General features: G+C 45.2%; 1 protein-coding gene across 3 annotated transcripts in view; it reads left to right on the top strand.

Annotated features, from left to right (window-relative positions):
* The window catches only part of LOC139553593 (steroid hormone receptor ERR2), a 55,169-nt gene extending 38,412 nt beyond the window's left edge, over positions 1–16,757 (top strand). For 2 of the 3 annotated variants that reach the window (XM_071366091.1, XM_071366092.1), the window contains 2 exons: positions 12,341–12,610; positions 16,370–16,751. In XM_071366091.1, coding sequence (XP_071222192.1) covers positions 12,341–12,610; positions 16,370–16,614 — 515 coding nt within the window. In that variant the 3' untranslated portion in view covers positions 16,615–16,751. Of the gene's footprint in view, positions 1–12,340; positions 12,611–16,369 lie in introns of all 3 variants that reach the window. The other variant, XM_071366093.1, reaches the window with a different exon arrangement.
* Positions 16,758–17,542: the final 785 nt, after the last annotated feature.

Raw genomic sequence — 17,542 nt, forward strand, 5'->3', positions numbered from 1 at the left:
CCAGAGTTGTTGCAAGGGGTCCAGAACGGCAGGCAGTCTCAGGGTCAGGGCAGGCAGGGGTCAGTAATCCAGAGAGGGTGCAAGGGGTCCAGAACGGCAGGCAGTCTCAGGGTCAGGGCAGGCAGGGGTCAGTAATCCAGAGAGGGTGCAAGGGGTCCAGAACGGCAGGCAGTCTCAGGGTCAGGGCAGACAGGGGTCAGTAATCCAGAGAGGGTGCAAGGGGTCCAGAACGGCAGGCAGTCTCAGGGTCAGGGCAGACAGGGGTCAGTAATCCAGAGTGGGTGCAAGGGGTCCAGAACGGCAGGCAGTCTCAGGGTCAGGGCAGACAGGGGTCAGTAATCCAGTAAGGTACAGAACGGCAGGCAGTCTCAGGGTCAGGGCAGGCAGGGGTCAGTAATCCAGTAAGGTACAGAACGGCAGGCAGTCTCAGGGTCAGGGCAGGCGGAGGTCAGTAATCCAGAGAGGGTGCAAGGGGTCCAGAACGGCAGGCAGTCTCAGGGTCAGGGCAGACAGGGGTCAGTAATCCAGAGTGGGTGCAAGGGGTCCAGAACGGCAGGCAGTCTCAGGGTCAGGGCAGGCAGGGGTCAATAATCCAGTAAGGTACAGAATGGCAGGCAGTCTCAGGGTCAGGGCAGGCAGGGGTCAGTAATCCAGAGTGGGTGCAAGGGGTCCAGAACGGCAGGCAGTCTCAGGGTCAGGGCAGGCAGGGGTCAATAATCCAGTAAGGTACAGAACGGCAGGCAGTCTCAGGGTCAGGGCAGGCAGGGGTCAGTAATCCAGAGTGGGTGCAAGGGGTCCAGAATGGCAGGCAGTCTCAGGGTCAGGGCAGGCAGGGGTCAATAATCCAGTAAGGTGTGGTAAAGTACAGAACGGTAGGCAGTCTCAGGGTCAGGGAAGGCAGAACGGACAAAACCGGGAAGGACTAGAAAACAGGAGCAAGATACAGGCAGGAGCAGGGGAACAAACGCTGGTAGGTTTCACGAACAAAACGAACTGGCAACAGACAAACAGAGAACACAGGTATAAATACACAGGGGATACTGGAGAAGATGGGTGACACCTGGAGAGGGGTGGAGACAAGCACAAAGACAGGTGAAACAGATCAGGGTGTGACAATACCATTCCATTCACTCCATTCCAGCCATTATTATGAGCCGTCCTACCCTTAACCACAGGACTAACTAACACAATACCTAGATAGACTTAATAATTGTTAGTCAATAGTCCACACACTGTAATCAGACTGTACAGTCAGTACATTGAGTTTACATATCAGGAAATAAGTTGGTGTTGCTGTTCCCTGGCACAGTTTGCTATTATCATATCTGAGGATAATGTTCTCTAATGACAGCCTTTACTTTTGATTAATTAGTAATCATTATGAAGCTTTGAATGCCAGCATCTCTGTCTGCTCCAGATAGAGCCAGCAGCAGAGGGAGGAGACTAATATGGCCGTGGGCTAACTGGGACTGGGGCTGGGGCCCGGTCATTAAGGTCAGTGTTAGGGGGACGATGACAGAATGCTTTTTGCTCCTAAGGTGCTAACAAACTTTGACACACATAGCTGCCCACTGCCCCCCAGCTGCATTTCACTGTCCACGCGGTTTAGGATCGAACTCAGTATACTGCCAGTCTCCACATGGCTATGACCCGTGTGTTCCCCTTCATTAGAGTGGTGATGGTCACAGAGGGCGGGTGTGCTGCTGAACCCCCAACCCCTCCAAAACTACCCCCTCAGCACTTAACCCAGGCACAGTGTGAATGTCATGTGCCACAATGTGGAATCTGCCATGCATGCCGCTTTTATAAGAGGGTCTCATTGTTAGAGGAGGCAGACGTTTGTCACCTGCTGTCAGACCTCCCATTCTGCTTCCAGGGTCGGAATGTTTTCTGACGGGAATTCTGTGGCATGATTCTGTGGGTTCACTGAGTGCTGGATGTCCTCGTCCTGCTGTTTGTTTCTAGTCCACATACCTAAACCTGCTCTGCTATGATTGATAGTGTATTTCAATAGGGGAAACACACTACATATCCTAGTATGTTTTGTAAGACATTTCATGGTATAATAATATTTTTTCTACAATTTGGTAAAACCCAGAATGGCTGATCTCGTTTTTGAAATAGCAAAGTCTAGCGTTGCAGTTCGACCCAAACAACCTAATGAATTGGCCGGATTCTTGTTGTTATTTATTAGTGGTCTTATTAGTGATCTACTTTTTATTTAATTCCAGCCTGTTAGCTTAGTATACAGACTACATTGGTCATGAAGCTTATGTTTAGTTGTTAGCGGGGAACAAGGCAGTGATGTGTAGGAGAGATCACGCCTCTTGTATGTTGTCGTATCTGTGTCAGCTCCCTACAGCCCCCTCCTTCCCACAGCCCCCTTCGGGTTCCTGTTTTCTTTTTGTCATTAAATTGTGAAATCTACTTACTGTGTTGTCGGGCTGATCCCACTCAAGCTGTGTAATATCCTTGTAATAGAGTGTGAATACTGCCGGGCAATACATCAGCACCTCATCAGTGTACTTTATTAAATATAGACACCAACAGACAGCTCTTAGTATATTCAATTTACCCTCTGACGTAGACTTCAACACACCAGATAAAGATAGATTGAGCAATCAGGTGGATGCTGAGGCCTGAACCCAGGGAGGCAGACAGGCAGGCAGAGTGGGTGCTGGGAGATTGAGATGGGGGGAGTATCAGATGGCCAGGCAGGGATGGAGACCAGGTGGGAGACTGAGAGAGAGAGAGAGGCAGGGAGGGAGGGAGAGGCAGGGATAGAGAGACATAGGTAGGGAGAGAGGCAGGGAGGGAGAGAGGCAGGCAGGGAGGGAGAGAGAGAGAGGCAGGGAGGGGAGAGAGAGGCAGGGAGAGAGAGAAAGGCAGGGATGGAGAGAGCGAGAGGCAAGAAGGGAGAGAGAGAGAAAAAGGCAGGGAGGGAGAGAGAGAGGCAGGGAGGGAGAGAGAGAAAGAGGCAGGGAGGGAAAGAGAGAGGGAGAGGGAGGGAGGAAGAGAGAGAGGCATAGAGAGACACAGGTAGGGAGAGAGGCAGGCAAGCAGGCCGGCAGGCAGGGAGAGAGGCAGGCAGGGAGGGTGAGAGGCAGACAGGCAGGAAGGGAGAGAGAGAGAGAGGCATGGAGGGAGAGAGAGAGAGAGGCAGGGAGGGAGAGAGAGAGGCAGGGATAGAGAGAGGCAGGCAGGGAGGCAGGCAGTGAGACTGGGAAACTGGGAGAGAGGCAGGGAAGCAAGCAGGGAGAGAAACAGCGGGAGAGAAGCAGGGAGGGAGATGGGTAGGAAAGGGGCATCTGCCAGGAACAGAGAAGGGGGAGTATTTGGTTTTGTTACAATGCTACAAATTGTTACCATTTTAAATGAGCAGTTACCAGCAAGCCAAGCATCAACTCTGTCTGAATGCATTTTACATTTTGATGTAAGATGACGTACAAAAGGCTCAACATCAACAGGGTATAAATAGTATTACTAATTTGCAGTGAGGAAGTCTTTCAGAGAGCTGATGATGTGCCTTTAGACATTGTCAACTAGGCGTTAGCTGTCCCTCCCTCATTAAGGCGTGTTGCTGGTTGGCAGCAGAGATAAATGATGTGTAATTATGTGAATGATTAAAGTCAGAATCCTCCTGGTCTTTGGGCTAAACAGAGATATATAACGCCAAATGAGGGCTGTGGGACTCTTGAGACGGCTAAATACTCCCGAGCCGAGGTCACGGGGTCAGGGGGTGCAGATTAAGACAAGGGGATTACTGTATTTAACGTTATACAACCTCATAACGTTCACAGGCCGCTGGTCAAATCACCCATTCCCAGCTACTTATAATTGGACAATGGTCTGGTGTTAATTTTAAAAGTAGAGATAGCTGGCACTCCTGAAAAGTGGATTACTGAACCATTTAGTCACAAAACAGGATGAAATGTATTAATTATCTATCATCCAGCTATATGTGACTATCAAATCAAATCAAATTAAATTGTATTGGTCACATACACATATTTAGCAGATGTTATTGCAGGTGTAGCGAAATGCTTGTGTTCCTCGCTCCAGTAGTATCTAAAAATGATTCACAACAATACACACAAATCTAAAATAAGAGATTTTCCACTGCTGAAATTCAAGATGTACTGAAATGCATATACCGCTGAAATTGAAGGTGTACTGAATTGTATCTGTAAAAGCGTATATGACAGGGTAGTTTGGGTAATGTGTTATGTAATATGTTACAAGTGAAGGCTTGCGGCGGCCTGACTTGAGCTGTGCTGTACGTGTGGCCGAGGTTCAGGTCAAATTATTTATGTCAAGCACAGCAATTTATTACCAAGAAGCTATTGATTGGGTCCTCCTGACGCGTTCATGTAAATTCAGAAAGAATCATGGCCGGCAGCTGCAGCTTACGCACACACACTCACAAACACGCACAAACACACATGGCCACGCACAAAACACACGGGCACACACACTGGCACACACACACACACAAGCTTGCACATGCACATTCCAACCAAAATGACCAGACAGCTTTGCATCTGCTCCAGTCTGTTTGTATCAAACAGATGTATTTAATCAACCTTAAGACAGTACTGTATAACTGATCAGGTGCACATATTATAAACATTACAGCTTCTTGCAATAAACTCTAAGTGTGGTTTAAAAAAATAAGAATGTATCTGTCTCTGAAATAAAAGTAGTAGATTTGGGGATGTTTTAAAAGATACTTTTTTTGGAATAAAAGCTTTGATATAGGTAGATGAGCAGCCAGTTTAGTACAGAGCTGAATACGATGAGCTGAACCTCTGGGGCTCTTTTAAGGGCAGTATTGCTCAAACTAGATGGCGGGCACTTGACTGGCTGAGGTGAGAATGCCATTGGGCAAAAGTCTTCAGGGCTCGCTTGTCCTTCTGATAGCCAGCCATGATATACTGTACACTACATGATCAAAAGAATGTGGACACCTGCTCGTCGAGCATCTCATTCCAAAATCATGGGCATTAATGTGGAGTTGGTTCCCCTTTGCTGCTATAACAGCCTCCACTCTTCTGGGAAGACTTTCCACTAGACGTTGGAACATTACTGCGGGGACTTGCTTCCATTCAGCCACAAGCGCATTAGTGACGTCGGGCACTGATGTTGGGAGCGCCTGGCTTGCAGTCGGCGTTCCGATTCATCCCAAAGGTGATCGATGGGGTTGAGGTCAGGGCTCTGTGCAGGCCAGTCAAGTTCTTCCACACCAATCTCGACAAACCATTTCTGTATGGACCTCGCTTTGTGCACGGGAGCATTGGCATGTTGAAACAGAAAATAACCTTCCCCAAACTGTTGCCACAAAGTTGGAAGCAAAGAATCGTCTAGAATGTCATTGTATGCTGTAGAGTTAAGATTTCCCTTCACTGGAACTAAGGGGCCTAGCCCAAACCATGAAAAACAGCCCCAGACCATAATTCCTCCTCCACCAAATTTTACAGTTGGCACTATGCATTGGGGCAGGTAGCATTCTCCTGACATCTGCCAAACCCAGATTCGTCTGTCGGACTACCAGATGGTGAATCGTGATTCATCACCGCAAAGAACACGTTTACACGGCTCCAGAGACCAATGGTGGCAAGCTTTACACCACTCCAGCCGACTTTTGGCATTGCGCATGGTGATCTTAGGCTTGTGTGCGGCTGCTCAGCCATGGAAACCCATTTCATGAAGCTCCCGACAAACAGTTATTGTGCTGACGATGCTTCCAGAGGCAGTTTGGAACTCGGTAGGGAGTGGTGCAACTGAGGACAGACGTTTTTTAAGGCCTAAGCGCTTCAGCACTCGCGGTTGAGCCGTTGTTGCTCCTTTGACGGTGCCACGTTGAAAGTCACTGAGCTCTTCAGTAAGGCCATTCTACTGCCAATGTTTATTTATGGATATTGCATGGCTGTGTGCTCGATTTTATACACCTGTCAGCAACGGGTGGGGCAGAAATAGCCAAATCCACTAATTTGAAGGGGTGTCCACATACTTTTGTATATACAGTTGAAGTCAGAAGTTTACATACACTTAGGTTGGAGTCATTAAAACTCGTTTTTCAACCACTCCACAAATTTCTTGTTAACAAACTATAGTTTTAGCAAGTTAGTTAGGACATCTAAGTAATTTTTCCAACAATTGTTTACAGACAGATTATTTCACTTATAATTCACTGTATCTCAATTCCAGTGGGTCAGAAGTTTACATACACTAAGTTGACTGTGCCTTTAAACAGCTTGGAAAATTCCAGAAAATGATGTCATGGCTTTAGAAGCTTCTGTTTGGCTAATTGACATCATATGAGTCAATTGGAGGTGTACTTGTGGATGTATTTCAGGGCCTACCTTCAAACTAAGTGCCTCTTTGCTTGACATCATGGGAAAATCAAAAGAAATCAGCCAAGATCTCAGAAAAACATTGTAGACCTCCACAAGTCTGCTTCATCCCTGGGAGCAATTTCCAAACGCCTGAAGGTACCACGTTCATCTGTACAAACAATAGTATACAAGTATAAACACCATGGGACCACGCAGCCGTCATACCACTCAGGAAGAAGACGCGTTCCGTCTCCTAGAGATGAACGTACTTTGGTGCGAAAAGTGCAAATCAATCCCAGAACACCAGCAAAGGACCCTGTGAAGATGCCGGAGGAAACAAGTACAAAGGTATCTATATCCAGAGGAAAACGAGTCATATATCGACATAACCTGAAAGGCCACTCAGCAAGGAAGAAGCCACTGCTCCAAAACCGGCATAAAAAGCCAGACTACGGTTTGCAGCTGCACATGGGGACAAAGATCGTACTTTTTGGAGAAATGTCCTCTGGTCTGATGAAACAAAAATGGAACTGTTTGGCCATAATGAAACATAATGATGTTTCTCTTATGTTTGGAGGAAAAAGGGGGAGGCTTGCAAGCCGAAGAACACCATCCCAACCGTGAAGCACGGGGGTGACAGCATCATGTTGTGGGGGTGCTTTGCTGCAGGAGGGACTAGTGCACTTCACAAAATAGATGGCATCATGAGGATGGAAAATATGTGGATATATTAAAGCAACCTCTCAAGCTATCGGTCAGGAGGTTAAAGCTTGGTCGCAAATGGGTCTTCCAAATGGACAATGACCCCAAGCATACTTCCATGTTGTGGCAAAATGGCTTAAGGACAACAAAGTCAAGCTATTGGAGTGGCCATCACAAAGCCCTGACCTCAATCCCATAGAATTTTTTTTTGTGGGCAGAACTGAAAAAGCGTGGAGGCAAGGAGGCCGACAAACCTGACTCAGTTACACCAGCTCTGTCAGGAGGAATGGGCCAAAATTCACCCAACTTATTGTGGGAAGCCTGTGGAAGGCTACCCAAAATGTTTGACCCAAGTTAAACAATTTAAAGGCAATGCTACCAAATACTAATTGAGTGTATGTAAACTTCTGACCCACTGGGAATGTGATGAAAGAAATAAAAGCTCAAATAAATCATTCTCTCTACTATTATTCTGACATTTCACATTCTTAAAATAAAGTGGTGATCCTAACTGACCTAAAACAGGGATTTTTTACTAGGATTAAATATCAGGAATTGTGAAAAACTGAGTTTAAATGTATTTGTCTAAGGTGTATGTAAACCTCCAACTTCAACTGTATATAGTGTAGCCTGGTCCCGTGTGGCTCAGTTGGTAGAGCATGGCGCTTGCAACGCCAGGGTTGTGGGTTCATTCCCCACGGGGGGACCAGGATGAATATGTATGAACTTTCCAATTTGTAAGTCGCTCTGGATAAGAGCGTCTGCTAAATGACTTAAATGTAAATGTAAATGTAGCAGCCCCTGTCTAGCGAGAATGACTCTCTCTTTTCCCCCTATCGCTTTCTCTCTGTCTCTCTGTATCTCTGTATATCTTTCTGTGTGTTTCTCTTCCTCTCTCTTCTCCTTATCTCTCACTTCCTCTTTATCTTCTCCCTATCTCTCTCTTTCATTCCCTCCACCCCTTTCACGCTCTCTTTCCGTCTCCCTCCCTCGCTTCATCTCTCTCTCCATCCCTCTCTCTCGCTCTCTCTGTCAGTTCAGTAGTCTGATTGAGGATGAAATACGAGGGGGCTGCAGCTGGAGGGGGCCACCATGCCTCGTAATTACTTCTCTTTTTATGACCCGTGCTAATGGCCCTCGGGGAGAGGGAAACAATAATAAATTAATAGAATATGAACTCCCGCTCAACAGAAATCTCCAGCATTTCATTTTGGGCCGTCCTCTGCTCTGGCAGATGAAATGGCACCCTGATTAATCTGACGAGGGGTGGACCCAGAGGCAGCCGGCGCTGGTGTGGCCTGCCTGTTCTGCCACCATCTCACCCCCCTCCCTCAGTGAAGGGGTCTGTCGGAGATAAGGAGGATGGGGATTTTGGCTCTCCCCAATTGGCTTTTCACAGTTGTATCCAGAATAACAAGCTAAGAATCCGAAGATGAACTTAAATATATTTCTACATGTGTACATCTATAGGATTCTCACCTTAGAGGACAGAGGTAAGAGACTGTAACAGGGCTGTTTGGACAGGGATATTGTTGTATTTAAATCCAGGATACCTAAGTCAGGGAGCAGAGCAGGAAAAGCTGAGGGAAATCATCTGTCAAAGAAAACATTTATTCCTGTGTTATAACTTTCATATGTGATTTATACAAAATATTGCAGTGAAATGCTATTCAAGATTTGCCTTTATCAACCAGAGAGACCAGAGAGACTAGAGAGACGTGCGTGTCAATGTTTTCGAACCCATTTCAAGTGGCTATGTTTTTTGGAAACACAAACAAAACGAGTGTGATTTTATACTGCGCCTAGCCAGGGACAGGGATCATTGTGAGAACCAGTTGAGGCATGAAGTGAATTAGTCTACTGTTGAACCCAGTCATGGTCTTCAGTGTCTGGTTAAGAGGCGAGGAAGAGAGCATGTTCCCTGTCCACAGCCACCACATGTCTGCCTGTCACCCTCTGAAATCGCAGGGACTGAGAGAGTTGTCCCCCCCCCCCCCCGTCCCCCCCCCGCATGACTGTGATTGTGTGGTAGTATGGACCACAGTAGTATGCTATGTCAACATGACATTTCTCCTGAGGACTGCTTGTCCACATGTAATGAGGAGGTACATTGTGGTTAAACGGTGATAAAGTAGAGATGATTCACTGTAATCTACTGTATGTTCAAGTTCCATTGTGTTTACTGGATAAAATAAATATACTGTCATGTAATGTCATTTTTAAATTCATAATGTAGATGCCTTTAAAACAATCCTCCCCTAACATCACAATTCCGTATATGAAAGCATGCTTATTCAAAAAGAAAAAGAAAAAAATCAGAAATGTTTTTATTGCCCTCTGCTAGTTTAGCCTACTCACCCAGGGTAGCCTTGTGGAAAATGGCCTTCAACCACACAGACAGGTCTCTAAGTTTTGGTCAATATTGTGCCGTGTTTGCTCAAACCCCACCAAGGCAGTGGTGTGGAAATGAAGATGTAAATATTGATATTTCATTAGAGGAAATCACCCACTCCGACGGCACTTAACCGGGCTGCCTTCACAGCATGGCGGCCAGAGAGCTGTGTGACCTATGGAGTCTGGAAGTCACTTCATTACTCGATTAAATTGAGTGGAAAACGGCAAGTCAACGACACAAGATCCCATTTGGAGCCATAATTTAGGCCCTGAAGAGAGACAGAGCAGGGGAAAACACCACCTCTCCATCTCACAACACCGGATTCAATTCAAGGACTTTTAGCGTCAAACGTAATTGCAGGCTGCTGTGTTCAGTGTGTGCATATTGCTGAGAGGTGTCTGGTATAACAGAGGGATTTTGCATTCTCTTGTACAAATCTAGAACAAGTGCTCTCTATGTGCTGTCACATTGAGGGCAAGGTGTTCCGGTTGAGTGCTCCTTGGCATTAAAAGGGTGCACAAAGCCTAGGCTGTGATTGCATGCCAACCTGACGCAGAAATCAGGCTGAACCTTGTCTACACTTGCATGACAATTTCCTTGCGGCCAGTCCAGATTATCTCGCTAATGGCAAGGTACGGCTTTTCCAGTGCTGACAGGGACATTTCACAGCAAAGGATTTCAAATTCAAAAGGCACTCGCTCATCTGAGCTATCTTTGTTGCAGGTGAATGGTAACAATTGAATAAGATGAGAAAAAAATAAGAAACCAGCACACTGCTCTTGCTAGTATCACTGCTCTTTATTAAGCTTTACGTATCGGCCTGAAGGCCTTCGCCAGAGCTTTAAAAAGGATTTAAAATGCATTTTGGTGTGTAGTAGCACAGGCACCTGCACTTAGGCTTCCTCCTACAATTATATTAGTTTGTGCTCCTAGCAGTTTTGGTTCGTGTCTGTATTGTGCTGGTCCTGTCTGTGGTTCACAGAGCCCCTGGCCACCCGGGTGGGCCTGCCTGTCCTGGGCCCTGCACCTGTCTCTGTCTCTGTTTGATCCTCCATTCGACTGAATATTGATTCCCCTTCACATTGTGAAGGCCCTCACATTCCGATCGCAATCTGTTAATGAATGTATCCTCCAGCTCTTCCCTCCTGTGGTCATCACTACGATAAGGGAAATGAAACTCTCCGCTACCCCCTTTTCTCTCTCTTTCCCTCTCTACCTTTTTCTTTCTGTTTCTACCCCCTTCAGTGTATCTCTCTCTCTGTGTGTGTGTCAATACTGTAATCTATCGCCTCTTAATAACCTGGGAGCAGATAGTATTGCAACAGCAAACTTGTAAAAGCAATCATTTTAATCAGGCGACGGGCTAATATGCTGTCAGAATGGGGGCGCCCGTGGGAACGCTAGACCAGGACAGGAGGTAAGGAGAGGGATGCTCCAAGTAGTAGAGGGAAAGGTTGGTAGGGGGAAAGGTTGGTAGGAGGAAAGGTTGGTAGGGGGAAAGGTTGGTAGGGGGAAAGGTTGGTAGGGGGAAAGGTTGGTAGGAGGAAAGGTTGGTAGGGGGAAAGGTTGGTAGGGGGAAAGGTTGGTAGGGGGAAAGGTTGGTAGGGGGAAAGGTTGATAGGGGGAAAGGTTGGTAGGGGGAAAGGTTGGTAGGGGGAAAGGTTGGTAGGGGGAAAGGGTAGTAGGGGGAAAGGTTGGTAGGGGGAAAGGTTGGTAGGAGGAAAGGTTGGTAGGGGGAAAGGTTGGTAGGGGGAAAGGTTGGTAGGGGGAAAGGTTGGTAGGAGGAAAGGTTGGTAGGGGGAAAGGTTGGTAGGGGGAAAGGTTGGTAGGGGGAAAGGGTAGTAGGGGGAAAGGGTAGTATGGGGAAAGGGGGATGATATGGCTATCTGTTCCTTCTAACCAGATTCCCTTTCCTCCTTTTCATTTGTCTGAATTCTCTCACCTCATCTTCAGAGGATTTGTGGGGATGGTTGTTTTTAAAAAGGTTTAATTCTATCCATATGTACAGGTAGCGGTAGCAGCCTGTGTGTTTGAAATGACAATAGTTTTATATGGCCCAGACAATTTCAGCTCATCCAGTTGCTGTTTGTCAGGAACGGGGACAGGATTTAAGCATGCCTTTAGGGCTGTGTTGACCCACGTGACCCCTCACTGTGTGAGTGTGTGCGCACACTCGTGTCTGTCTGTTAGTGTGAGTGTGTATGCATGCGTGCATACTAGCATGCATGAGTGTGTTGTGTATGTGTTTTTATCAACTCACCCAGCGTGGTACTGAGTGTGTGTCACGTCCTCGACCCCTCCAATGAGGATCTGTCTCAGTGCTAATCCCACCAATAGCAGTGTGACAGGAAACAAGGGCTGACCAGACGGCTTTGTGTCTCAAAGACCTTTGCACCGATTTACTGTCTTCACTTACAGTAAAGCCCACTGGAGTGCTGTGACAACCGTTTCAGAGAGGACCTTCCAGAGTGCATTTAAAATGAAACACCTCTGCTGCTAACATACCGTGGCATGTACTCTAGTCAGTCGGGGTGAGACTTTGAACTCATGTTTGGGTTACTGATCAGATCTGTCCATGAGAAAGACCTTGAAGGTGGACAGTACATGTTTGGCTTCATAGTGTTTTCATTAAAACAATCAGGGTGCTAATGTTCATTTAATTGTTCACCCTTAACTAGTTCACCCCATTTAATAGTTTACCGATGCATTGATCATCGACGAAGTGAGAATATAAAGAGCCTATTAGATTATTTTCACTGTTTTCTATTTCATCTTGAGGGAAGAGCATGAGCTGGAAACACCCATACTCACACACACACAAACAAACAAATATATTTTAAGTGTCTGCATTTTAGTGCAGATAACTGCAGGTGAGAGATTCTCATATTGTTTTCCTCTGTCTCCCCAGGCTTCTCCACGCTGTCGCTGGGAGACCAGATGAGTCTACTGCAGAGCGCCTGGATGGAGATCCTAATCCTGAGCATTGTGTTCCGCTCGCTGCCCTACGAGGACGAGCTGGTGTATGCAGAGGACTACATCATGGACGAAGAACACTCGCGGCTCACGGGCCTGCTCGACCTCTACGTGTCCATCCTGCAGCTCGTACGCAAGTACAAGAAGCTGAAGGTGGAGAAGGAGGAGTTTGTCACCCTCAAGGCCATCGCTCTCGCCAACTCAGGTAGGACAATATACACCGACTCCGTATATTGCATAAATAAGACGGCAGTCAGGGATAATATGTGAATATTATTTATTCTTTACAAGGTTTTTTAATTTATGCAATATGATGAGAACAATCAATCTAAAAAACAATAAAAAGTATTATTTAAGGTAATATTGTATTTTTGCTGAAAATGTATGTTTTGAAGATCAGAGTCTGATTTTTCAGTATTTTATGGACAATATGATATTGTAAAATGGGCAATCACAAGCAATATATCCATAATAATAATTTTTTGACTTTTTAACTTTTTGTTGTAATTTTATGAATAAAGCTAGTATTTATACATTTTAGGACACATTTCATTAATCTCAAAAACTGTCATATACTGTATCAAATCTCGAGCCAGAGTTAATTTCAAATGAACACATGATTACTATAGTGCCAGTGACACAAAAATATAAAATTTGTTTGGAATATTTTTAAACACTCATTAATTTGCCACCACACCCAAAAATATTTAGGTGTTCCTTCTTTTAAATATAAAACCATTTTTTTTTTCATTTTTATTGCACAAATGCAGAAAACTGTTTCTAATTTTATATTGGAATATTATCTTATTATCTTATTCATAATAACAATTGTTCATCATTTATGTTGGTTAAGTCTCCATAACAGTAGCTGCAGGGCACGCCAACCATGGGAGATAAATTTAGCATTTCATTAGGAGCACAGGGCCTGTCAATACAATGTGTTAAGTCGAATGGAATGAGTATCAGGGAGTGATGGGGCTTGTTTGTTCCAATGCGAAGACGGTACACTCGTATCGACAGGCTGCTTTTGAGTAGGCAGGGCCTGTCCCTCTCTGATCAATGCCTGGCTGGGCCACGGGCGCGCTTTCTCTTTTTTTGTCTGGCTGAAAAATGAAAACGCTGACAGTGGGCTTTGCTTTGCTTTGCTTTCAGACAACAGAGCTTTGTTGGGGGGTGGGTGCGGATGAGGGAGGGAGGCTGGGTGTCGGGGTAGGGAGGAGGCGTCCGAAACGTTTGAACAAGGTCTCTGTGAGATCACTCTCTCGGGAGCCCCTCTGTCTGACAGCTGTGAAAATTCATAGCGATTGATTTTGTAATTAGCAGTTTATCAATCGGATCGACTTGGGCTCTCTGATGGATTGCAAGGAAATTGTTTCTTCAAAGTAGTTTTTTTAAGCCAATCCCCTCCTCCATAGCCTACATGCTGCATGCTCTCCCTCTCCCTCGCTCTCTCTCTCTCCATATCTCCATCTCGCTCTCTCTCTCTGTATCTCCATCTCGCTCTCTCTGTCTCTCTCTCCATATCTCCATCTCCTTCTCCCTCTCTGTCTCTCTCTCCATATCTCCATCTCCTTCTCCCTCTCGGTCTCTCTCTCCATATCTCCATCTCCTTCTCCCTCTCTGTCTCTCTCTCTCCATATCTCCATCTCCTTCTCCCTCTCTGTCTCTCTCTATCTATTGCTCTCTTTTCTTTCTCATCTGGTCTCTAGCTCTTTCTTTCTTTCATTCCATCTTGTCTGCACTTCCCCATGAGACCTTTGTCGACTGTGCTCACTCATTCTTGGCATTATACGAGTTTAATGGCAAAAATGTCACGCATGTGCTGAAGCACACATGTACACACACACATATACTCACTTATGTCTTTGATACATTTATTGGTTATATGATTTTATCACAGTAATTAAAATGCATTTAATTGCTAATAATTTGTCTGGGCATTGACTTGTCTATATTACCTAATATGCTGTTTATCATTGACTAATCCTGTATGAAGCAAAGAGGAGATACAATACTGTCAGCTCTCTGACTTCCTGGTGAATTTCCCTTTTGTTCTTCTATTCTCCCCCCCCCCCCCCTCATCTGCTCATATCCCCCCACCCCCCCTGCTCAACTGCTCATTCACTTTCCAAAACGACCTACTTCATTTTACCGCTGTGGATTGGAAAGCGTCAGGGTGAGAAATGTCTCAAGGTCTTGGGAATATAGTTGTTCCAGTCAATGAATTTGGGACGAAGTCTGAAATCTGTTTAGCCTTTTATTGTCCCGTGTGGTGAAATATGCACTGCCAAGGTGATATGAGTCAAGCAATGACACACCGTCTCATAAGTGCCAGACACTGGTTAACCACTGAGAGAACCACAAGCCCAGTGCATCATTGAGAGAGAGAGAGAGAGAGAGAGAGAGAGAGAGAGAGAGAGAGAATATGAAAAGGGATTGTTACAGCATTCTGTACGTACCGTAAGAGTATCCGTGAACAATGCAATACACCACTGCACATCAGACAGGGAGAGACTGCAATGAGTCAGAGAGAGAAGCCTCCTCTGATACTGAAAGGTCAGGGAGGATATGGGCTACAGAGTCAGTATGATACTGTACACTTGGTTGTTGTTGATGTAGTTACACTGTTACAGTAGGCCTACAGTACATATGTGTAGTTACACTGTTACAGTAGGCCTACAGTACATACATGTAGTTACACTGTTACAGTAGGCCTACAGTACATATGTGTAGTTACACTGTTACAGTAGGCCTACAGTACATACATGTAGTTACACTGTTACAGTAGGCCTACAGTACATACATTTACATTTACATTTAAGTCATTTAGCAGACGCTCTTATCCAGAGCGACTTACAAATTGGAAAGTTCATACATATTCATCCTGGTCCCCCCGTGGGGAATGAACCCACAACCCTGGCGTTGCAAGCGCCATGCTCTACCAACTGAGCCACACGGGACCACACTACATACATGTAGTTACACTGTTACAGTATGCCTACAGTACATACATGTAGTTACACTGTTACAGTATGCCTACAGTACATACATGTAGTTACACTGTTACAGTAGGCCTACAGTACATACATGTAGTTACACTGTTACAGTAGGCCTACAGTACATACATGTAGTTACACTAGTTCAATTGGAGTTTATATAATTTGTTTTGTTTGATCAATCATCAGTCAAAATATGGTTTCCAGCAAGCTAAAGCACTAACATTCCAGTGATTATTTAATCAAATGTACAATAGTGTTTACTTTCATTCCACTCATTTGTTGTTCCACGTGTGTCTGTCTCTGAGAGAAGAGCGAGGAAATGAATGAAAATGTGAAGGAAGTATTATTTCTTTATTGAAGCTAGTTTACACCGTCCAATTCCCTGATGGAGTGTTTATAAGAAAACAATCTATTCCAGAGCTGTCTTTTGGAACAGTGAGGTGTTTAATATGTATTCATTCACTGGGGGTTGGCTGCTATTCATTCCATTGTGTGCTGCAGGAGACTGCTGCATTATATGGATTTTCAGTCTCATTGGTCAAAGGCCATACGGAAATCAAACCAAGGCCACATGGCAAAAAAAATACATTAAGCTTTGTGTTTTTCTTTACGTTCTATTGTTTATCTTGTCGCAGTGTGAATTATGCTGATAACGTGTCTAATAGCTGACTACGCTGTTAGATCACTAGTACACACCCAGCCATGTTTTACTTTAGCAAAAATACAATTGAGATAACTGCCTTTTTGGAATTCCTGCTGTGTTCATCAGCCTCGTTCAGCTCTCATTGCATTGGAAATGTGCACTGTATTCTGCAAAGTTTTGATGTGTTACTATTTACAGAACTATTTTACATTTCATTAAATCAAGCAATGGTTTGTGTTGTCATTGTATCTCTGAAGATGTTAACATGACTCATGTTGAAGAGCCCCCTCTCACTGACCGTTTCTTTCCCTCTCCTCTCCAGACTCCATGCATATAGAGGACGTGGAGGCAGTGCAGAAGCTCCAGGATGCGCTCCATGAGGCCCTGCAGGACTATGAGAGCAGCCAGCATCAGGAGGACCCCCGGCGGGCAGGCAAGCTGCTCATGACCCTGCCCCTGCTACGTCAGACCGCCACCAAGGCCGTGCAGCACTTTTACAGCATCAAGGTGCAGGGCAAGGTGCCCATGCACAAACTCTTCCTGGAGATGCTGGAAGCCAAGGTCTGATGGATGAGCAGGTGATCCAGACAGAAGGACATGGAGAGAGGGGACTTAGGACAGGAGAGGAACACCCTGCTGACTGTGACAGGAGACAGACTGACCTCTCTCGCGCTTCGCCCCCTCGAACCCAAGACATTAAAAAATAAAAATAATAATAATAATAAAGAAGAACAAATGCAAAACTTGGTTAAAAGTATAAATGTAAAATGATGCAGATTAATTTAAAATATATAAGAAATACTATGTACAGTAATACTTTTGTTTTGTTTATGGTCTGTGGTCATACTGTATGTGAAGGATCTCCCCCTCTCTCTATATCTTCAGAAGGAATAATTGCAGGCTCTTAATTAACATGGTTTTATTTCTAGTTAGAATCTACAGTTGAGGTCTCCATATGTGTTCTAATGACAACACACGTCAACCACTATGACTCACTTGTTAGACAGTTGTTTCACCTCCTGGACTTGACCAGGACATGTATATATTTATTAATAATGATTGGCTGAGTGTACAGTTATGTCTGGTGAAGCCTACGGCCATTTTCTCTCTTTCTCCTTCTTTGGAAAAAAATGAAAAGAAAGAACAGAAAGTGTTACCTAAATGTGAGCTCTACTGATCTAAATGTCCTTGAATATACCTCTTCAGAGCAGTGAGCTGTGTGATGTGGATTGGTCTCAGACAGGAAGAAGATAAACTGGTCACATGACATGTTTAACCAAACTAGCGTAGCCAGGTAGTCAGTCGTCTTATTCTGTAGTAACTCAGCAATAAAGGGAGCCGTGCCGTGGACAAGTCAATGTTAAACCTCCTATATCATCTGCTTCACTACGCTGCTGTCTCTGTCTGTCTGTCTGTCTGTCTGTCTGTCTGTCTGTCTGTCTGTCTGTCTGTCTGTCTGTCTGTCTGTCTGTCTGTCTGTCTGTCTGTCTGTCTG

Source organism: Salvelinus alpinus, chromosome 25 (assembly GCF_045679555.1).
Source record: "Salvelinus alpinus chromosome 25, SLU_Salpinus.1, whole genome shotgun sequence".
Taxonomy (NCBI): Eukaryota; Metazoa; Chordata; class Actinopteri; order Salmoniformes; family Salmonidae; genus Salvelinus; species Salvelinus alpinus.